General features: G+C 39.9%; 1 protein-coding gene across 1 annotated transcript in view; it reads right to left on the bottom strand.

The window, feature by feature from the left end:
• Positions 1–1,025: 1,025 nt before the first annotated feature.
• The window catches only part of LOC103604120 (1-phosphatidylinositol 4,5-bisphosphate phosphodiesterase epsilon-1), a 58,217-nt gene continuing 35,806 nt past the window's right edge, over positions 1,026–23,436 (bottom strand). The window contains exons 14-22 of the mRNA XM_008588710.1: positions 22,504–22,667; positions 20,924–21,185; positions 18,281–18,399; positions 15,538–15,666; positions 12,530–12,739; positions 7,398–7,556; positions 5,534–5,752; positions 5,002–5,211; positions 1,026–1,761 (exon numbers count right to left, since the gene is read on the bottom strand). Coding sequence (XP_008586932.1) covers positions 5,026–5,211; positions 5,534–5,752; positions 7,398–7,556; positions 12,530–12,739; positions 15,538–15,666; positions 18,281–18,399; positions 20,924–21,185; positions 22,504–22,667 — 1,448 coding nt within the window. The 3' untranslated portion in view covers positions 1,026–1,761; positions 5,002–5,025. The remainder of the gene's footprint in view (positions 1,762–5,001; positions 5,212–5,533; positions 5,753–7,397; positions 7,557–12,529; positions 12,740–15,537; positions 15,667–18,280; positions 18,400–20,923; positions 21,186–22,503; positions 22,668–23,436) is intronic.

Below are 23,436 nucleotides of genomic sequence, written 5' to 3'. Positions count from 1 at the left end.
TGTTTTCAGAATATTTTTATAAAAGGGCAGTATTGTGCATTTTTTACAGACTGATTATTTCATTTAAAAGGAAACCTGTAGCATTGTACAAACTTCAAACTGCAATAGTCTGAATTCTGTTGACAAGAAAATGATGGTTCTTCTAGTATTAAGGCCTTGACTCAGTAAGAACTTGCAATGACATGAAAGCTGTGTGGTATATTTTTAACAGTTCTGTTTTTAGAATATATAGAAAAATAAGGATTGTTTTATTCATTTTTATAATTGGTTAAAAAAAACAAAATCTCAAAGCAAAGGTAGGGTTTTTGTTTTATAATTTGAGGAAAAATGTTTTATAATTTAATGATACCTATAGAAAGATAAAATTTGGGTTTTACTTTAGAGGAACATTTCATTTTTAAAGGTCATAATTTGTTTCATAGCAAGAATAAGAAGAATCTTTTGTACTCAGGTGATAGTTTTGTATAGCAAGGTCTTAAACAGAATTTACATTAAATGGTAAATTGGATCAATAGCTCTTCAGTTAATCAGAAATGAAGATGAAAGTATTTTACATGGAAGTCTTACCCATTTCAGATGTTCAGAGAATTTTCTTTCTAGCTTTTCAGTTAATTAGAAATGAAGATGAGGCTATTTTACATGAAAGTCTTGCCTATTTCAGATGTTTCAGAGCATTTTCTTTCAAATGAGACAGAACCACTAAAGCTAGTTCTAATCCATAACGATATCAAGAAAGCTATGAGTAATAAATAAGTACAGTGTCAGTACAAACCTTGCAAAATAAATAAATTTACCTTACCAACTCAGTCTACTTTTGCTTTTAAAAAATGGTTAGGTTTCTTGTTAGGACATCACAACTTAGTAGATATTATACATCCTCCTAAATTCATTTTGTGGAAACCAGAAATGGAATAATCTGTGAATATATAAGCAATAACCTTAAAAAAAAATGTATATATATATATATATATAATTTTTATATGTAAAAAGAAATCCTAAAGAAGAATGCACTACGGTACACAATATAGGAAGTAAATTGAATTACTTTCAATGAATTTTATGTTATAGGACATATTTACATTTGCAATGCCCAAAAGCTTCAAAATATCAGCCATAAAATGTATGGCTAAACTTGTTTTCTTGTCTTCAGACCACACACCTCTTGTTCCTGGTTCTCTAAAGTCAGGTTGGCATACTATGGCTCATGGGCCAAATCCAGCCTGCCACCATTCTTTGTATGGTCCTTGAGCTAGGAATAGTTTCTATATTTTTAAATGGTTGAAAAAATCACAAGAATATTTGTGGCTTATGAAAATTGTATGAAATTCCAATTTCAGTGTCCATAAATAAAGTTTTATTGGAATATGGCTATGTCCATTCATGTACATTGTCTGTGGCTGCTTCTGCATTACAACAGCAGAGTTGAGTAGTTGCAACAGAGACCATATGGCCCCCGAACCCTAAATTATTTACTCTCCAGCCCTTTACAAAGTTTGTTAACTCTTGTTCTAAATCAATTATTGCAAGCTTAGTGTTCCAACTGCTAGCATTTGTAAAATGGCAATCACCTGGGTTTCTTGGCTTCATTCATCAGTAAATAGGTTGGTAGCTACTACCTCTGTCATTTTGCTTGTCCTCAGCATGGACCTTGCATCTTGTGTGAAGAAGCCTTCCAGCCTTCCGTTCAGAAACCATCAATTTCCAGTTAAATTATATTTGTGTCCACCGTGTTCTTTCTTGACTTTAACTTTGGATCTTCACCTGTAATTTTGTATACATAGTTTTATTAATTTATTGAAGATGAAGAAGCAGAAACATTTATAGTGTAGCAAGAGTTTAAGAGTAGTTCAACCCACAGAAACCTACAGCTAGGTTTTAGGGAGAGATTATTTCCTATGAGCTTACAAAGTTAGAACATTATGTTCCCAGGAGGTAGAACATTAGGCTATTTCTGCACTGGAACACCACATTCTTTAGAAAGTTTTTTTAAAAAAAATCACATTCATATAAACTGTTCAACTTTAAGAAAAAGTGGAATTCCTTCAACTCACTGTGATCTATTACTTCAGATAAGAATAAGATGAATATCAGCTTGCTTAGAAATTCTTAGATTCTCATCGAAACTTTATATATGATCATTTTAGAAAAAACATGTCACTCAGTGGCAAAAATACTTATAAGCATATACAGAAAGGCCTTTAAAAAAAAAATGCTCTTTCTTGCAAACACCATGGTAAAGAAAGGAGGTCATAACATGGGATATAAAATCCCATTGCTGCACCAATGGCTATTTTTAAAGAGAATCCTCTCCAACTTTAAGCAAAGCTTTGAAGTTGCTATGGGTTAAATATGTCCCCCAAAGATTCATGTATTAGAAACTTAATCCCCACTGTGACAATGTTGAGAGTGGGAAATCCTGTTATAATTGAAAGGTGGCCCTGAAGAGATGATTAGATTGTGAGGACCATACCTTTGTGAATGGATTGAGCCATTCATGGAGCAATGGCTGTGGTTCTGATGGTTTTATTTGTTTATAGAGTGGGAAATCCTGTTATAATTGAAAGGTGGCCCTGAAGAGATGATTAGATTGTGAGGACTGTACCTTTGTGAATGGATTGAGCCATTCATGGAGCAATGGCTGTGGTTCTGATGGTTTTATTTGTTTGTTTATTATTATTTTTTTTGTCTTTTTTGTGACCGGTAAGGGGATTGCAACCCTTGGCTTGGTGTCGCCCGTACTGCACTCAGCCAGTGAGCGCACCGGCCATCCCTATATAGGATCCGAACTTGCGGCGGGAGCGCTGCTGCGTCCCAGCGCCACACTCTCCCGAGTGAGCCACGGGGTCGGCCCTCTGATGGTTTTAAAAGGAGAACAAGTGAGGTTAATCTCTCTCTTGCTCCTACCATTCTTGCCATATGACACCCTGCATTGCTGTGACTTGTCACTACCCACCAAGAAGGCCCTCACCAGATGTGTTCTCTGGACTTTGGACTTCCCAGCCTCTGAAACTGTAAGAAATAAATTTTACTTTATAAATTACCCAGTTTCAGAGACTAAGACAGAAGTCAACTAAATGATTCTTTTTTTTTTGTCCTTTTTGAGACCGGCCGCACCGTGCTCAGCCAGTGAGCGCTGTGAGTGGCACCGGTCATCCCTATATAGGATCTGAACCCGTGGGCGGGTGGGAGCGCTACTGCGCTCCCAGCGCCTCACTCTCCCGAGTGCGCCACGGCTCGGCCCCAACTAAATGATTCTAAATGTCTGCTTGCTACATGAAAATTGAATCCAATGGGAATCATCTAAATCACAATCATACTCCCCCCACTTACCTAAAATATAAGCAATTAGTAACGTTCATTATAGTATGCATATTTTTAAAGTCAAATTTCTAGTGGAGTTGTATTCTTATGTACTTAATGTAATCTTATACACAAAGGGCTCTTTATGTAGAGTAGTGCATTTATGACCGATGTACCAGCCTTAGGGTAATTTCATTCTATCACTGCAGGAGTTATAGAGGTGTGTATAACATTCTCACACCTATGATTTATTTGATACTAAGTTCTGGATATGGAAAACATAAAATTCTGATCACTGTCTTATGGCACGCTCACAGACCCACTACCATGACGAGGCATTTTCTAAAAGTTGGAGAGGCTCAACATTGGTGTTTAGTCCTAAAGCTCACTAGGCTTTCAGAGGAGGTAATGATTGTCTCAGCAGAAGAGGAGCAGAAAAGAAAATGTCTTAAACTTTAAAAATTGGGATACCAGATGTATATCAACAGAAAAAGGAGCACTGAATCTCTTCAGAGCTTCACTATTCTATGCACACTCACTAGTATTTGATGCTATGTGATGTAGGTTTTGTTGCCATCATTGTGAGCTTTCTTTCTGAGTTTTTGCATACAGAACCTCAACAACCTTGAATCTCTTGAAATAGATGGATATGTAGATGTTTTTGGAAGGGGCCGTTTCCAACATTTGGGCTTGCCTGTTATTTTGAAAGAATTTTGCTAGTATATGGGGCACCAATTATTTTAGGAGTTCCTCCTTAAATGTAGAAACATTAAGGAGGATTGATCTCAATGTGCAGGGCTTTCTTTTAGGCTGCTATAAATAAAATTTGGCCCTGTTGAGAGGTATCAGTGAATTCTTTAATTGTAAGCTCCTGCAATTTTGCAAGTTTATGTGAGAAATTCCTGATTGTGATCAAGACAGATGGTGAAGCTCTGTAACACAAGCAGCAGTGCTTTCACTAAGTGTGTGGTCTCTTGCGAATTTTAAATTTTAGAACTACAGTGGAACAGGTGAAAAGTGGGTTTTAATGATCCCTTAGGTTCATTAAGAAACTAAGTGAAAAGAAGAAACTTATGGTTGGTCCCCTCACATGCTTCTCTTCGGGTCCCATATAAATAATTTGCTTTAAGATAGAATGAAGGTTACCCTGTATGTGAATACCAAGCAGTAAGCCAGCAACCGAAGCCGTAAATTTACTGCATTTTTCAAGATGGAGGCTGCTAGGTTATTTTGCTTTCTTTTTAACCATCACATCTTGGATGCCAGGTTTTTATTTTTTTAATTGAGGCAGAAGGAGATGAGGTTGTTGAGGCTAAATTAAACCTAAATTAGAGCAACATAAAACTAGGAATTCAAAGGAATAAAAGCTGAATGATCCACAGAGCCCCTGGAGAATGTTCATGTGAGTTAATAGTTAATACAGTCCTATGTCTGATGAAATAAAGCTGTTGTGGTACTTTGGACAAGTTGGTTGTTCTCTTGGGGACTTTGCTTAGTTATCTACAAAAATAGAGAGGTATAAAATTATAAAAGCTCAGGTTACATAAATCTTCAGAGCCCTTTTCCTGTTTTAAGGTACCATTCCTACCTGCCTTCAGCAGACATCCTCTTGGGAAAGAGAAAAAGATACTATACTAACTATGCCTTGCAAAGTAATTTAAGTTGAACCCTGTTTCAGAATGTTGCAGTGACTTAGTATACCTGAGTAAAACCTGCTGCCTTTGGTCACTGTCGATACTCAATTGTGTCCCTGGAGGACAAGCCACCCACAGGTTTCTCCTCCTTGTTTTGGACACTTTCTGAGACCAAGAGCTGAGAAGGCGAGGTGAGTACTCGGGACTGTTTAGTTGACTTGGTGAGCTTCTTGAGTTCACTTGCAAAAGAAATTTTTCTTTTATCTTCTCGGGATGCCTGAGGGAAAAAAGAACCTTCCATTGGTATTAGGTTAAACTCAGGGTCTTCAATCACATGACACTATGTCAGAAGGGGCTTTCCTCTTCTCTGGTCAATAGAGCGGTGGAAAGAAGGGCTGAAGGGCTCCCCCTCAGGATTACTTAATCACAGAGGGGAGCACATTTCTTTTCACACAGTGAAAACAAAGCCAATTTTCTCCCAATTAAAATCAAGAACTGAAGAACTTTCTCCTAGATTTCACTAGCTGCCAAATTTGATTATGATGTGATTATGAATAGCAAATAATTTATGAAAAGAGCAAAATAACTTGAAGCTTTACCTGCACCTGCTCCTTCAGCTTAAGGATGAATTTTCCTGCACCTTTCCACTTGCTTTGGGCTTGAAACACACACTCCTGATCCAAAAGGACTCGCTGAGAGGACTTTGGGGTTGAAGACTTCTTGTTGGTAGTGTCTTTCACCACCTCTTCCAAAAGCACATAGTCACTTGGGTTAGGATTACTCAGGATGCTATAGGAATATTTGGCTTTGCATAAGGTCTGAAAGATAAGTTATGATAAGACACAGTATCTCCAGTATTTGCATTCATTCTAAATGAAATTTTAAGGTAGAAAAATGGCACAGACTTTTAGAGATGGAAGGGATCTTCCGAATCATGTCATCCAATTCCTATTTTACATTTGTGTAGTTGTAGTTGTATGATGTACTTTCCCACATTACCTCATTTAGCTTCCCGGCAGACTCTGATTTAGGTGTTCTTAACCCCATTTTCAGATGAGGAAGCTTAAGCTTATAGAGGTTAAGCGGATTCCAGAGTATGCACAGCTAATAAGTAATAGAATAAAGACTGGGTTTTCTGCATACACCAAAGCTCATACACATGAAAGTCATACAGCCAGTGAGGAACATAATCCTGCCCATCAGGAGCCTCTCTGTCCCACAGGGCTGCCTCTTTATCACAGAGTCTTGGATGTTGAAGGGATTTTAGAAGTCATCTCTTCTCTCTTTTCATTTAATATAAGGATATCTTTCATTTATGCATTTATTCATTCATTAAATGTTTATTGAGGGTCTACTGTGTCCCAGATACTGTGCTGTACTTTGAGGAAACAACGATAGCAAAAGAAACATAAATCTGGGCCCTTTGGAATTCAAAGTTGATTAAGGAAGTTAATATTACCCAAATGATCACACAGTAAGAATATAGCAAATAGCACTAAAGTATTGTTTACCATATGGTAGGCATTGTTCTAAACTCCTTACATATACTTACTTAATCTTCACAGCAACCTTGTGAGGAAAGTACCATACTATCTCCATGTTACCTATGTAGTAACTTACCACATAATGGTGTGCTGGAGCCAACTGGACCAGGCAAGTGAAATCAGACATGGTAGGAGTATTTACACAACAGATACAAATCAGGGCTTGCTTTTTTTTTTTTAAAGAGAGCTAGTTTACCAGCACACCACTATAACTAAGGCACAGATCTGCAGTCTTGCTCACAATCTCAGTTAGTAAGAAATAGAGCTGGGATTTGAAACTAGAACAACTTGATCTAGTGTCTGTGCTCTTAATCATTATGCTATATCACTTCTCAAATAGGTGTTTAATGAATATAAACCATGACAAGGCTATAAAGGAAGTAAACATAGTTCTGTGAAACCATGTAACAAAGAAGCATGACCTAGGGGAGGGGAGAGGGTTAGTGTAGGCCTCCTTCAAATAGGTGTTTAATGAATATAAACCATGACAAGGCTATAAAGGAAGTAAACATAGTTCTCTGAAACCATGTAACAAAGAAGCATGACCTAGGGGAGGGGAGAGGGTTAGTGTAGGCCTCCTGCTAGTCCTCTGTAGGATCCTTGAGAGATGGTCATTAGGTACTGGCTCAGGCATTTCTGGGACAATGAAATTACCACTCTGCTGCAGAGCTACCTTCTAAATCCATTATTTTCAGTGCTTTGTAGAGATCCAGACTCATTGTGGCTATTAGCTAAGTATCTGTTGAAGGAATGAAATATTTCCCAGCCTGAAAAGGCACATTCTCCCTTTTCAGGTCCCCATTATTCTAGAGCTTCATCAGTAAAATCAGCTGCCAATGCATAGGCATCAATTTGTCCCAATAATTTAGACTGAGCAAAGAAGTGAGGTGAGGAAGGAAGAAGGGAGAGAGGCTTTTACCTGCTGAATAACATCCTGTGCAGTGCTGACACGGGGAGCTTTGATGACTGTTCGAGGTTGCTCTGGAGAAACATCGTGCACTTGGACAAAGAAACTCTCCTCCTCCAAGCTTAAGATCACTTCTTTGTCATCTTGAACAATGCTTTTCTCTTCTGGGGTCTGTGTCAAGAAAAAGAGTATGAGTAAATAGTAAGAAAGGGCAAATGATTCAGAATAACGAAAGAGAAGTCTAGCAAAACTTTGAACTGTATCTTGGTAATGTGGAAACTTCTTAGCTTTATATTTCATATACTAGTTAGTATTTCATAAGCTATCCTAAAAAGATATGCCTGTCTTCTGAGGGGGAGAAAGTACTATATTTCTGCTGATGCTGACAGACCCATAAGGTCTGGCCCAGAATAAGCCAGTTCATCTCCTCCTATTAACTGTGGATTTTGAGAGTCCAAATCAACTGTAGATAAATTAGTAGAAAGGCAATATACTATTTTCCAATTGCCAAAATTGAAATAAGAACACAGTAAATAGGGTTTGTTTGGATCCCTGTACCAGCCAGCCTCCAAAAACCAGAAAGCAAAAAGTGAAAAGCAAAAATCCCCACAGTAAATTGCATTTAAGAGAAAGCCCACTCATTCCCACATGGACCTTGATCATTTAAAGAAGCTTGGACATATGAAATGTGAAACATGCAAAACTGACACACAACCAGGCTGGAGGAACAAAACCTACAGTGAAAAGGCTGCAACAGTGGCTGGAGGTAAGCCACATTGAAATGAACAGTGACAAAATTCTCTGTCATTACGAGATTTATCGTCAGGTTCTTTGGCTTTTGGTGAATTGGCTTTCTTTTTTTTTTTTCCTTTTAAAGATGACCGGTAAGGGGATCTTAACACTTGACTTGGTGTTGTCAACACCACGCTCAGCCAGTGAGCTAATCAGCCATCCCTATGTGGGATCCGAACCCGTGGCCTTGGTGTTATCAGCACCACACTCTCCCGAGTGAGCCATGGGCCGCCCCATGAATTGGCTTTCAATGAATTATATATATATCTACAGATTTTGTATCTTATTAGAATTTTCAAACAGTACAGAACTATATCAATTAAAAAAAAACTTCCCATTCTCACTTCTTTTCCCTTCTCTCTCTCCATTCTCCACACACACAAAAAAACCTCTCTGTTGTTAGGTTATATATCCTTCTAAACATTTGTCATGGATATGTATTTTTGTGTATGTGAATAAATATGTGCAACAAAACTCTGGAATTATGTGAATTTAGATATAACGTGATTGTCAAATGGCTCCTGTTCTTTGTCAGCCCCCATTCTCAAATGAGGATAGCTTAAATTATCTTCTGCAAGAGGGGGCAGAAAGGAGAATGAGAGGCAAGGCAAGTAAACGTAGGCAACCCCATCTCAGGAGTGAGGATTTGGGAGAATCCTTCTCTCTCCAGCATTATCCTAACCTAATCACCCTGGACCAGGCTACTGAAATGGTGCTAATTAACAGAGGAATCTAAAAATCGCTGCAACTGTCCTGGAAGTACATGACCCAGAATTGCTTCCATTGATATTAAAGTCAGAATGGATAACTGCCACCAGGTGGTGCCACACTGTAACCAGGGGCAGAAAGGATGGTCTCCTGGAGCCTGCAAGTCAGCTGCACAAGCCTGCAATCACTTCACTAACCTTGCAACCGTACCCCTAAAATATACATGATGGAATTTATGGATCCCATTCATTTTATGATGGGTGAGGGGGCAGAAGGAAGTAGAGTTATCTATTTTTATTACATAAAATGAGGTTGTGCTCTCCTACATATACTGTTTTTATTAGTCTATTTTTGTTGCTTATAACCAAATACATGGATCTGGGTGATTTATAAAGAAAAATGACATTTATTGCTTACAATTTCTGAGGCTGGAAGTCCAAAGTCTGTCTGGTGGTGGCAACAATGACCCAGAGCAGAGAGAGAGACAGACTCTCCTCTTCTTTTAAAGCCCTCAGAAGCACACCCCTGACCACCACTTTTAATCCATTCACTACTGCACGGTCCTACAATCCAATCACCTCTTTAAGACTCCACCTTTCAATTACCATAATAGGATTTCCCACCCTCTTAACAGTCACAGTGGGCGCTAAGTTTCTAATACATAAGACTTGGGGGGACACAATTCAAGCATCATATCATATTCAAGGAGTTTTGGGGGGACATAATTCAATCCACTACGCTGTTTTCTAACTTGTTTCTTCTCCTTATTTAAAAGATTGTGTTCATCAAATCATGTCCATTCCTAGAAATCTTACTGCATAATAGGATGTGCCTGCACAGTATGTCATTGCATTAATCATAATATATTTAACCAGTCAGAGAGTGAGGTTGGGGAATAATTTATATAACATAATTTATAATTTCAGTGTCCCAAAAACCAGGCAGGAAGCAAAAAATAAGAAAAAAACAAAAAAGATTCTAAGTTGCCACATAAAATGTCCCAACAACATGCACTAAGCATTACTTTTAAGAGAGCTCCTTAGAGCTTCCTCAGAGTGTATTGACTTTTAAGGAGTTTTCAGCCACATAACTCTAACTATAGGTTATGAATAGAACATGATAGCAATAGCTTTTACTTATGGCCCTTTTTTCCTAAGCATTTTTCTACATGTTTTCTATATATTTGACATAAGTCTCATAATATATATTTTTTTGAGTCAAGCAAGGAGAGTTTCTATTACAGATTTTACAAATCAGGGCAGCAAGGTTTACAGATGTTAGGTGATCTGTTCAGCATCATCTAATTTGTGGCAGAGCCCAGGTTTGTTTGATTTCAAATCCAGTAACCATCAGAGGAGGGCACATTGACCACAAGGAGATCTTGTACCTGAAAGCTTGACAGCTCAGGAGACAAGAAAGTTATGAAAGGCAGACAGGAGAGATCGTAGGTCACAGACAGCAATTTGGGGACTTTTAATATGTGGGCAAACTGCTTATATATCTTACTAGTTCTTCAGAATAAAACAAGCGAAAATACTTATAGTCCAAATCTGTAAACTATGATTGTGCCCTCTTGCATTCAATAATTGCTGAATTTACTTATTTAGTCAGTATATATTTATTGGGTATCACTATGCACTAGGTAAACCTAGATATACTAAATGTGATTTGTTATCTTTTGAGATATATTTCAGTCATTTCAAAAATCTCCCAGGCTGCCCGATTAGCTCATTGGTTAGAGTGTGGTGTTGATAACGCCAAGGTTCATGGTTTGATCCCTGTACTGTCCAGCTCCCCACCCCCCCAAAAAAAAACTAACAAAAAAATCCTCCCAACAAAGGTACATAAAGGAGAGCTTGCTGTATTCTACTCATCAGAAAGATCTTGTTAGCCTTCCCTTCTAATTTATCCTCCTCTTTCTTCAGAATGCTTCTCTTCCACCAGCCCTTCTTAAGCATCTATCCTGAGGTTTCTACTGTCTGTTGTCATATACATTCAAGTTGCATATGGGCATCCCTCCCCTCCCTGACCCTGCTGACCATATCATGAAGTCTCATTGTGACACTCAGCAGTTGGCCTGTCTTTCCTCCCTTAGTGCTCCTGCTGCCTCCTGCAGTGCTGGGTGTGGATAATCCATAAGGACTGACACAATTCCAGCTTGGGCAGCCCAGGATGGTAGAAAGAACACCAACCTGGAAGCCAAAAGACTTCAATTCTATTTCTGACCCTGTTGTGATTTAACTTCTCTGAATCCGTTTCCTTATGTGTAAAATGGTTTCCATTACATCATGAGATCATTCAAAATAGTGGGTGGTTGAGAGCTTGCAACACTGTAAATAATTATGAAAATACATGGTTTAAAAATCTACTTATTCACTGACATTGCTATTTAGAGGATACTTTTAAACATGTAGCTAATTAATGAGGTAAGATAATTAAGAATAGGGAATAAAATTTGGAGAGACATTAAAGGTGGCTTAAAAAGTCCAGCTAAGCCCTCTGATATTTTCTCATAAAGTGATTATTATTAGAACTGCTTGTTTGTATGTCTGATAGAGAGAGGAGGCTGGGGAGACATTTCTTTTTGCTTAAATTAAGTGTCCTTTTATGGTCTGGGGCTAGGTTAGAGAAGGAAGGCGGTGGCTCTAAAGGAGATCATGTGCCTAGAACAGCGCCTGGTACATATTGGTTGCTCAATAAATACCTGTTGAATCAACTATTTGAACTCTTGTAACACCAAGGTCAAGGGTTTGGATCTCTGTGCCAGCCAGCTGCCAAAAAAAACCCCCAAAACTGAACTGACTCTGCTTCATTATCCACATATCATGAGGCATGATTGTCTATGCTAGAGCAATGACCTTACAGGTCATTTTAAAAAACAGCAGTAAGGTAGTGGAGTCTTATCAGTTTATTTAGGAAAAAAAAAAAAAAAGTGTCCCACCAACAAAATCAAATAGGAGCCAACCAATCTGGAGTCAACACAACAGCTGTTGCATCACGGGAATATTAGCACATATAACATACAATTTTACTAATTACAACCAAGGCCAAGAGATTATTCTTACTTTGTGTGAAGTTATGAAAAAAAATTTTTTTAACTATGGTGGTTTTGCTTATAAGCTCAGAGCCTTTTGTTAGTTAAAATTCTAACAGGCACTAACAGAAAGGTAACCAACCCCAAAATGTAAAATACCTATAGGCCTTGGATCCCATGATGATGTGACCCTCACAACAATGTCTTTTCGCACATATAAATAAAATATTGGATCCACAGCTGATGACATGCATAAGGAACCCTATATCTTTTAATATAAAAACATTTTTTTAGTTTTTAATTTTTTTTGGTGGCTGGCTGGCGGTATGGGGATCTGAACCCTAGTGATCGGCACCATGCCCTCCCAAGTGAACGGCCAGCCTCCCTTTGTTTTATAAGGAATAACTTTTAGACTGAATTTCTGCAACTTAGAGATAGCATTCTGAATATGTGCAGAAGAATAAAACCACCTCTCCATATTTACTTAAGAGAAATAGTGTAAACCAAGCTGCAGTTACAAGGAATTCTTAATTTGAGGGAGGTTGTAAGTGGAAAGATAGTTAATCACAAATGAGTGGTTACTGTGTAGGTGTCTCCCAGACACACTTACCTCCTGCTGGGTTTTTAAGACAATCCTGCCCACATATCCCTCTTCTGGAAACCAGCTACTTAAAATCTGCATGATCTCTTCTTCTGGACCAATGACTCTCTGGAACGGTTGTTTCCTATATTCATTCTTTTCTTTAGATATAAAATATTTTTCTTCCATCAAAAAATAGTCTGTGGTGATAGGTTTGGTGTCTTGTTCAGTTATCAAAATCTAAAGAAAAAGCAAAGGCAAAATTTTTTTTTTTTTTGACCTGTAAGGGGATCACAACCCTCGGCACGGGGTGGTCAGCACCATGCTCAGCCAGTGCAGCCAGTGAGCGCACCAGCCATCCCTATATAGGATCTGAATCCGCGGCCTCGGCGCTACCAGCGCTGCACTCTCCCGAGTGAGTCACAGGGCCAGCCCAGCGAAGGCAAATTTTAGCACACCTCTGAGGAATGGGGCAAAAACTTAAAATTCAAAACAGGTCTATTTTCATGGTGTTCAGAAAGGTTTGATGTGCAATTCAGAAGTGAAACTTATTCTGCAGTGCTGTATAATTCTTTTTGGAAGATCTAAGAATTCTTTTATGTCCAAAAAGCATTGTTTATGTCCACCCTGGACAACAGCACAATTTATTCATAATCCCCAGATGGCATAGCTATTTTTCCCACTGCTGGAGTGAGAGCCCCTGCTGAATTAAAAATTCTAGGTTTCTCTTTCCATGAACTTAGCCTTTTGTCACCTTAAAACATAGGACTGACAGCAAAGAACCTAGTATAGCTTTTGCTAAGATAATTCCTTCTTCTCACGTTGGATATAATCATCTTCTTATGGAAGGCTCACAGGGCTAAATTCTCATATGATCTAAATTCCTGGGAATTCTTGCAATAAACTCCTGACCATGTGCCTCAAGGGTTGTTTTCTTTGTTGGCTACTGATACTGTGCAATCAAACAGTGTTTGAGACAAGGCTTGGAGCCAGACAGACCTGGGTCTGAGGTCTGCCTCTAATACCTACTGGCTGTGAGGTGTTGGGCAAAACACTTAACCACTTGGAGACTCAACCTTCCCATCTATAAAATGGGAATAGTAATAGTAACAATCTTAATTTTGTTTTGTTTGATGACTGAGGCATAAAGCATAATATGGGTATATTATGAGAACCCAATAAACATAAGCCATTGTTCTAGTTACTTACACTAATGTATTCTTTCTCACTCATATTGTACAGGTTATACAAAAGACTGAACTTGATGGGAGTAAAGGTCAGTCACAGTGAAGAAACCCCCCTTTGTTGCCTTACTGTGAGAAGTAGCTTTTGGTGACAAGAGAAAGCTGCCACCATCTGGCCTGGATAAAGCAAACACTTTGCCCCTCAGGCCCTTGCCAATGAGGCAAGGCCAGAGTTAATGCTGTCACACAATGTACTGAGGGTGGTGGGGGCAGAAGACTCTCAGGAAGATGCTGTTCCCTCCACGACAGCCCTTGGTCTATAATCGATCTGTGCTATTGATTCAGTGGGGGTCAAGGCAAACAGAATGATTTAAGCATGTAACCACTACTACAGGGATAATTCAGGATGTAGAGCTTCTAGGAGATCACTACTGTCACCTCCATGAGAGGGCCAGCGTCATCCCCTCCTCCGTCCTGCTTTACATCCATGTGCCTATCTGCATGGATAACAATAAAGTTATGGGCTGCTTTTTGTGGGTGGCTCATGGAAAGTTTTCCTTACTTTACAAAACCTCAACAGTGCTTTGTGATAGTGGACACTGAAGTTCAGGGTGATTAAAAAAAACAGAAGAAAACAAAAACAAATAACCTTGGCAGTAGCTTCTGTCTGATAATCTGGGAAATTTGACACCCAAGCTGTTTTCTCTGACTCTATTTAAGTCAATTATAAAATGCTGAGCAAAATGTTAGCCTGTCCATCGAGATGTGCTCTTAAAGGACACAGCCATTTGTTAATACTTATTATATATGGTGTTTCAACTGGGGTTTTTAATTCCCCCATACATTATATGATCCCAGCTACATTTCATCATACACTCAACTTTGGAGGGAGCTCAAGGGTTGTTGTCCCCTTGGTCTACCCTCAAAAAGGCGAAGGAACTCTGAAATGGGTTGAGGATAAAATAGTCTGCAAAAATATCAGGCCACTGTACCATGCAGAGATAGAGCTTCTAGTGTGGAGAGAAAAGGATGGGCCCTGCCTTGCTCTTTTGAGGAGCTGTCCACCCTCTTCTGGATGCTGTTGCTTGTTTCCTGGCTCTCTCACCCTTACAAATCTTCCCATAGCTGGTGAGCCTGGCTGCAAAAGGCCACAAAGATCCCTAGGTGGGGTCAGAGCAGAACTGGTAAAGCATGAAGGGGCTTAGGCCATTTCTGCTACAGGTCTTGGAGTAACAGGCTCTCACTCTCGTTTTAGGCTCTCCATGCATCTTCACACCACCAAAGGGATAGGACTGCAAAGGCCAAGGTCATGTGCCAAGAATTTGGTCCTACTCCTAGGATGGCAAACAGACTTCATTCAGCTTATATGAAAATTCTGATTGATTAATAAGCTCTGTGTTAAGAAGGAAGATGAGGCCCATGACTAGGCTTAGAGGGAAAGAGTATACATAGTTGGAGAGTCATTCATTCTGGTTTTCATCCTTCTAGAACCCAATGTTTTATGTGGCTGAAGAATTGTTAAAAATTCTTCTTTACAGGTAAAGGCAGCTTGTCTAGTGGTACCAAGATCACTCAGATCATTCTTAGGGTGGATTTCAATGCTGAGTAACACATTTACAAATAATTAAAAGGTAAAGGCAGCTTGTCTAGTGGTACCAAGATCACTCAGATCATTCTTAGGGTGGATTTCAATGCTGAGTAACACATTTACAAATAATTAAAAGGTAAACCATCAACATGGACTTTTGTGTATTTATGTGAATCTGTGTATGCTTACACACACGCATACACACACACATACATCCATACATGTTAGACTCTGGATTCTCCCAACCATGGGCTCAGTGGACTTACTTGATGGAGAAGCTGCTTTGCCTTGGTGCCTCCATTTATAGTGAAAACAGTAAAAGGCTCTGGACCTGGGACCCCATGCACTGTGACTCTGTAAGTCTGTAGACATTTTCTTTCTTCTGTATTAAACATCTGTCAAGAAAATCACATGGTTTCTCATTCATTGTAAATACAAGGGTACTTCTAAAAGTTCAAGGAAAAATGGAATTAAGAGAAAATACAAATCTGCCAATGAACTTTTTGATGACCCCATGTAACATGATATTTCTAGGCTACATTCAACACAGAAGTACTAGTATTTAGAAGTATGTATAGGGACATATAAATGCAAAAGATGAGAATCTATTTATAACCTGATGCATTTTTTTTTTTTTTTTTTTTGGAGGCTAACCAGTGCAGGGAATCAAGCCCCGGACCTTGGTGTTACTGGCACCACACTCTAACCAACTGAGCTAATTGGCCAGCCCTGATGCATCATAATGAGGTAGAAGAGGCAATGAACACTACATCTTCCTCAACATTCCAGTGAGGATATTCGGCAGCACACCACCAAAATATCAATTTATTTTAAATCACAGTGTCTCTTTCCATCATAATTAGGGACTGATATCTGAAGTACATGTTAGTCCTTATTTATGAATTGACATTCCACAATATCCATTGAGTTCCATCTCTCTTCAAGGCAGTAGCCCACAGCTCTTAAAACCCTTGGACTCTCTGGAATGCTAAGAGTGTCTTTTGTTGCTAATGAGATGACTTGTGGCTGAGAAAGACCAAAGTATGATTAGACTGTGGAACTTTCAGTCCCACAGCCAGACCTCAGGGAGGGGAGAGAGGCTGGAGATTAAGTTAATCACCAGTGGCCAATGATTTGATCAATCATGCCTGCATAATAAAATGTTCATAAAAACCCTCAAAGATGGGGTTCAGAGAGCTTCTGGGTTGGCGAACACATTGAGGTTCTGGGAGGGTGGCCCACTCCCACAGAGCACGGAAGCTCCCATACCTTATCGTATGCATCTCTTCCATTTGGCTGTTCCCAAGTTGGATCTTTTATAATAAGCTGATAATAGTAAGTAAAGCACTTTCCTGAGTTGTGAGTCATTCTAACAAATTATCAAACCTGATGAGAGGTATGTGGGAACCCCTTGAATTTATAGCTGATTGGTCTGAAGTCCTGGTGACAACCTGGGACTCGTGACTGGCATCTGAAGTAGAGGCAGTCTTGTGGGACTGAGCCCTTAACCTGTGGGATATGACACTAACTCCAGGTAGATAGTGCTGGAATTGAATTGGAATGTAGGACAGTAGCTGGAATCAGAGATTTGGAAAAGTGGTGTTCGAAAGACACCACACATTTGGTGTCAGAAGTGTTGTGAGTAAAACCAGTTCATTCATGACATTTGTGGAATCTTCAGCTCTAACAGATACTGAGGGCAACCAACTCAGCACTGGGCACTAAGCTCTGCCCTGCCTTACTGAAGCATCTGATTCCTGCTGCTGGATACCAGGCAGCCCTTCCCCTAGTTGTCAGTCCTCCCCCAGCCTTGACCAAAGTGCTGTCCTCAACCTTGACTGCACACTGGAATCACTTGGAGATCTTTAAAAAAAACATGCTTGGGGAACACCCTAGAGATCCCTGTTTAATTGGGGTGGGATATGGCCCATTGATTATTTTTAAAGCTTCCCAGGTGATACAAACATGCAGCCAAGGTTGCTGTGAAGCAATGAAAGGAAAAGGAGGAAAACCTGAGAAAACAAGGTCAGGGACAGAGAGAGAAGAAACTGACAGGTGTGAGGGAAAGAGAAGGCCAAAGTCAAAGCCAGTGCCATTGTGTACACAGAAGGTGCCTTCCCAAAGATTGCTAGGACTATATTGTGGTTTAAAATTGATACAAAAGTGATCAGATTATTAAACATGTAAATGGGTAATCAATAGACACACTTTTATATTTATTTTTAATTTAAAGAGGAAGCATAGTGGAATGAACGAGTTAATTAAATCAGTTTCTTATTTAAATAAGCCACCTTGCATTAGTAGGGTGAACTCTGGTCCAAGCATTCTTGAACTTTAATGGGCACAGACCTTGCAGGGAACTTGTTAAAATGTAGGTTCTGCAATGGTGGTACTTCTTACAGTGTCCCTCTCCCATTCCCAAGGGTGCATATTATGCTTCTCCCCAAGCTCCAGGGTGCGAGTTATGCCTCACCAGCAATGCTTCCTGCTCACCCCAGCCCTGCTTTGCCTGTGACACCTGGCCCGGGACTGCTAAAAAAACAAAGGATTTTCCTGGTCTAACCTAAAATTTCTAGGAGTACTGAGATGCTTTTAGTAGGCTTTGCTTAATTAGCCTTTCCCCCACTTTATTTTTGGCTCACTTCTCTGGCAGGCACTATGATCTACTCATTAAGAGTACGGGCTTTAGTACTAGATACACTTGGGTTTAAATCCTGTTCTGCTGCTTGCTAGCTGTGTGGCCTCAGACGTACTTAGTTCTGACCTTCCTCATCTGTAGAATGGAGATGATACTAATAGTAACCTCCTGAAGTTGTTGAGAGGATCGAGTGTGTTGGTGTATGTGTAATGTGCTTAGAATGTGCCAAGTGTTGGCCATTATTGTTGTTACGATTTCCATAGCTGCCTAATGAATAACTATCACTCACCACTCTGCTATACCGTGAGAAAGTCCACCTTCATATTTGTAGCAATCCCCACAAAATGCTTAATGAAACAAAACTTAATTACCACAGAGGTCGGTGTGGTACTGCCAGAGGAATTTTCTTCCATCCTTCTGCTGTTTATGAATAAACTAGAGATTTCCAAGACTTCATTGTGGAGGTTTCGCAGCTGAAGATGCCGATATCCTGGAATAATGCAGAATTGGCAAAAGCTTGTTAACCAGATGCTACAGAGCTCTGCAAAGAAGATACTCCATGGTCAATCAATGACAGGTAGAAATAGGACCTTAAAATGGGCAGAGAATGACAAGAGACATGCAACCAACAGTTACCTTTTCCCTGGGAGAGTCCTACCCCCTGGGGATAGTTTTGGGCCACCCAGTGGTAATTAATTTGCCCACTGTTTCTAACTTAGACTCACAAATAAAACCTTAAACTCAAACTAAAAATAATAGGAAAACCTGATCATTTATCCCAAAGCAAATATTTTTTTTGAAAATATTCCACCTGATAGCAGCATTAGTGATAATAAAATATTCTACCAATGTGGGACTGCTTAAATAAGTTATGATGTAAGTATACATGTAAGTATAAAATGGAATAGTATGCAGCCAGTAAAAGTGGTAAGTAGATGTACAAGGGCACGTCAAAAAGTTCGTGGAAAGGGGCCAGCCCGGTGGCGCACTGCTATAGTGCGCCGCTTGGGAAGTGTGGTGGCGCTCCCGCTGAGGGTTTGGATCCCAACATACAGACCGGCCGCTCACTGGCTGAGCGAGGGGCGGGGGCAACACCGAGGGTGGCGATCCCGTGGCCGGTCCCGGTCCGGTCCGGGCGCGACACTGAGGGTTGCGATCTGTTGCCGGTCACGAAAAAAGACATAAAAGGGAAAAAAAAAAAAAAAAAAAAGTTCGTGGAAAAATAGAATTAAAAGATAATATGTGGGGCCGAGCCCGTGGCACACTCGGGAGAGTGCAGTGCTGGGAGCGCAGCAGCGCGCCCGCCGCGGGGTCGGATCCTATATAGGGATGGCCGCCGGTGCTGAGCGCGGTGTGGCCGGTCTCAAAAAAAAAGGACAAAAAAAAAAAAAAAGATAATATGTGGACTGACCAGCTGCCAATAAATAAATAAAGTTATTCTTAAAAACCAAAAGATGATATGATTCTTTCCATGACCTTTTTGAAGTACCCTCATATAAGTTAACACAAAAAGTTGCTTGGTGCAGACATTAGGAAGTAAAAATCAGTAAGTTCCAAAAACACTAAGTTTACTAGGAAGCCTATTTGTTAAAGATATATCTGTATGTTCCCGTGTTATACACATGGGCAGAAAAATAAAGCCTGTGAAAAATGTACACTGAAAGTGATTATGTTGGAGAGATGGAAAAGTGGATAATTTTTTTTTTAATTGCTTTTGCTTTTCTGTACTTTCTCACATTTCTGTAATAACTATTATGAGCTGAATTGTGTCTCCCCTCCCCTGCTCCCCACTCCACTCGAATGTTGAAGTCCTAACCCCCAGTCCTTGTAACATGATCGTATTTGGAGATAGGGCCTTTAATGAGGTAATTAAGTTAAAGTGGGATCATTAGGGTGGGCCCTAATCCAATATGACTGGTGTCCTCATAAGAAGAGGAAATCAGGACCCAGACAACACAGACTGAGGGATGACCATGTGAGGACACAGTGAGAAGGCAGCCGTTCTGCAAGCCAAGGAGAGAGGCCTCAGAAAAAACCAAACCTGCCAACAACTTGATCTTCAAGTTTCAGCCTTTAGAACTGCGAGGAAGTATAATTCTGTTGTTTAAGCTGCCCAGTCTGTGGTATTTTCTTACGGCAGCATGAGCAGACTATGCACTGACCATGTACTACTTGTGCAGTGGAGAAGAGAAATAGGAAAAGAACAAAAAGTAGGAGGCTGTAATGTGTTTGTGGAGCTCAGAAGAGGGCAGCTTGAGCATGGTGTGGGAGGAAGTACAGACTTCAAGTCCTGGTACTCAAAGTAGACCAGCAGAGTCAGCTTCTCTGGGAGCTTGTCAGAAAGGCAGCTTCTCAAGCCCCACCCCAGACCTACTGAATCAGGATCTGCACGTTATTACTAACAGTCCCAGGTGACTCCTACACGCATCAAAGCTTGAGAAGCAATGCACAGGCTGAAATTCCTCAAAGTGCCATAGCAACGCCACTGTACAAGCCAACAGCTCTAGCCTTTGTTCAGGATCTTTCCCCCGGTCAGCACCTAACACCCATCCCTGGTTCCAATATGGGACTTCCTTCTGCCAGGCACTGACTCCAACCTTGGCTCACTTAAGCCACCACAACACCCGAGCCCACCTTCCTCCCCATTTCCTCTCCTTCCTTCAATTCCTGCCTTAAAAGTGCCAGGGGTGCTGTGGGTGCTATTTAGGAAGGGATGTGTGGAAATCAGGGCATTAACAACCATTGCTCTCAACATCAGCAGGGGTAGGTGAGGCCATACTTTACAAGGGATGTTGTTAATGCCTCAGATTAAAAAAAAAAAAAAAAAGTAAAAAACCCTTCCTTTGAGATGTGCTTAAAAAGTATTCAAATGTGTATTTCCTTCTGCCTCTTACTTTAACTTATTAATATAAAAATTTCAAACATACACAAAAGTAGAAAGAAGATCATAGTAAGCTCCAGGCATGCACCACCTAGCTATGGCAATGATTAACATCTGGACAACTTTATTCTACCTCGTTTTAAAGCCTTGAGTGGAATGACTCTCTGGGCAGTTACCGCTGAGCTATTGTTTTCCACAACTGCAAAACGAAGAAATACGAGATCTTCAAAGTGAACCCGGAACAGAAACTGCTCATTCCACATGGGGTTCAGGGTGTTTCGATGGATGGGCTTCGTGCGGAAATGGCAGCTGTCCAGGGGCATGCCCAGGACATCGACTTCAATGCATGGGCTTCCCGTGCTGTTACTAGGGCACACATTTTGACCAGAGACAATCTGAGGGGGGGAAAAAGGATCAAAGTCACTGAAGAGGAAAAAGAAACAGATGACCTTTGCACCTCACTGCTTCCCTCTGCAAAGAAAGACAAAGAACACTGGTATGGACAAGGTAAATGATTAATAAAACTGCTCTTAAAAAAGTCAGTCATTGTAATCAGGTAATCCCATGACTGGAATCATGTGCAAAGCCTATCTTGTCAACAACATTCACTTAACTATAACCTTTCAACTGTCAAAATGTTCAAATTTCAAAAACCAAGCGATGAAGATGAAATTAAGTTTCTCATAGAAGGCGAGAGAAAATAAGACCTTATAAAAGGGAACCACAAGTTTGTTACTAATGTTCTGTTCAAAATACTGTAGGAGTATATTTTATAAGTTCAAAAGCTTTTTCTAGAATAGTTTACTTTTGGAGCAAGTCACAGACATGTCGAAAGTTAATGCACAGCCATCCACAGAAGTTAACTCTTTTAAACAAACAAACAAAAAGTTAATTCATAAATTCATAGACTTTTGTAAACAGATAAAACTACACTCGACTCTAAATGATCCAGCTAAATGATCAAATAGAAAAGGGGCCACTGCCCTATTGTCCTAGGACAAGAGAAAAAGCAGTTTGGGTGGTAGGGAAATTGGTGAATGGGGCTATCCCAGGGGCTTGGGGGGTAGTGAGCAGAGGGCTGTTTGGCGTTCTTCCTTTGTAGGAGAGATGACTTGTCCCTCCCTCTCTTTCCTATCCTGCACTCAGCTCTTTTCCCCTCTGTCAGCTACGAGGGAGCAAAAGAACAGGAAGTAAAACTGAGTGAAGAGCTACCAGGTCTCTATTTTTAAGGGGAGTTTGTGGAGTTTTGACAATAAGTTACTGAGGTGATAAAAGGAATAAGGCCCAGGAATGACAAAAGTTAACAATAAGAAGGAAAGATGACTAATTGTATTTGTATACTGATGCCAGTATCTGAGCTTAGAGCTTATGGGAGGTTAAGATTAGCTGATCTAACAAGGAGCTCAACTTTTATGGGATATACTTGTAGTTGTTCTGTGGGCCCTGGAAGACAGAATTACTATCATTAGCACATCTGGTGAAGCAGGGACCTCATAACACCACCTACTGGGCTCCGGCAAACACAGTATCTGGTGATAGTACACACCACTATCGCTACTGCTTTCTGGGAGATAAAGAAATTATTTAGGAAACTATTTCTGTGTGACCAAAATTGTGACATGACAGCTTTGCAATGCCTTGAATTCAAAACCAGTTCATATTCAGGAAGGCATAACCACCTCACTCTATTCTTACAATAGGGGCCATACTTACAGTTAAAGAATAGACTGCAGGGTCCATGTTGTCCAGGTCTCTTTCCAATGGAGAAAACTTCTGATACATGGGACAGTTCTTGTCCCACAAAACTAGAGGCTTCAAAACATAACCACAGCCGCCATTAGCCTCAAACATTGCAGCATTTAAATGTAAAGGGAGATCTGCAAAACAAACAAAGCCAAGATTGCTTGTTACTTTGTCACTTAAATGTCATCTTATACACTTACTTTAAAATTCAAAAAAACTTAGCATCAATTTTCCCTAAGTTCAAGCATGAAGAAGACATAATCATCCATTCATTCTACAGATTGATGAGCAACTACTATGTGCCAGGCTTGATAGACACCAGAGATACAGCAGGTAACATGAGATAAGAATCCCTCTCCTCAGGGATATACCCAGTGTTCCCACTCCAAACCAGGGTTGCCACTTAAAAACTTCTTTTGCAAATACAAATTTACCACATCCATCTGAAAAATCTTGTGAAATTTCTCACGTTATACTGAATTTTGGAAAGGAATAATGCCATTTTGTTATCCCCAAACACCAAGCCATGCAGACCATTGTATGGCCAATTTTTGTTATTTCAAATGTAAGAAAAAATCCTAATTATATGAGAAAGAACAGAAGAATAGCCAGAAAAAAAAAAAAGCTTTTCCTTGAAATCAGTTTCAACGCATACATTGCAACACTTCTACCTTTTTTGTTATTGTAGTTAAATATGAAAAAAAAAAATCATCGTCACATATGATTCACATCATGTCCACAATCCCCTCAATAATAAATTTCAGGAACTCTCACAAAGGCTTCGGGTCTTTTGTGGCCAATTTTATTTGGCACAGTTCTTTGATGAATGATCAGATTCCTGGGCTGCTTTCTGGGCTCTTACACACTCAAGTGTTCATCTGATGGCGCGAGTCTGTATAAAAG

Source organism: Galeopterus variegatus, unplaced genomic scaffold (assembly GCF_000696425.1).
Source record: "Galeopterus variegatus unplaced genomic scaffold, G_variegatus-3.0.2 Scaffold4981, whole genome shotgun sequence".
Classification (NCBI taxonomy): domain Eukaryota; kingdom Metazoa; phylum Chordata; class Mammalia; order Dermoptera; family Cynocephalidae; genus Galeopterus; species Galeopterus variegatus.
Note: the sequence above shows the minus strand (reverse complement) of the source record. Positions and strands in the feature narration are given on the sequence as shown.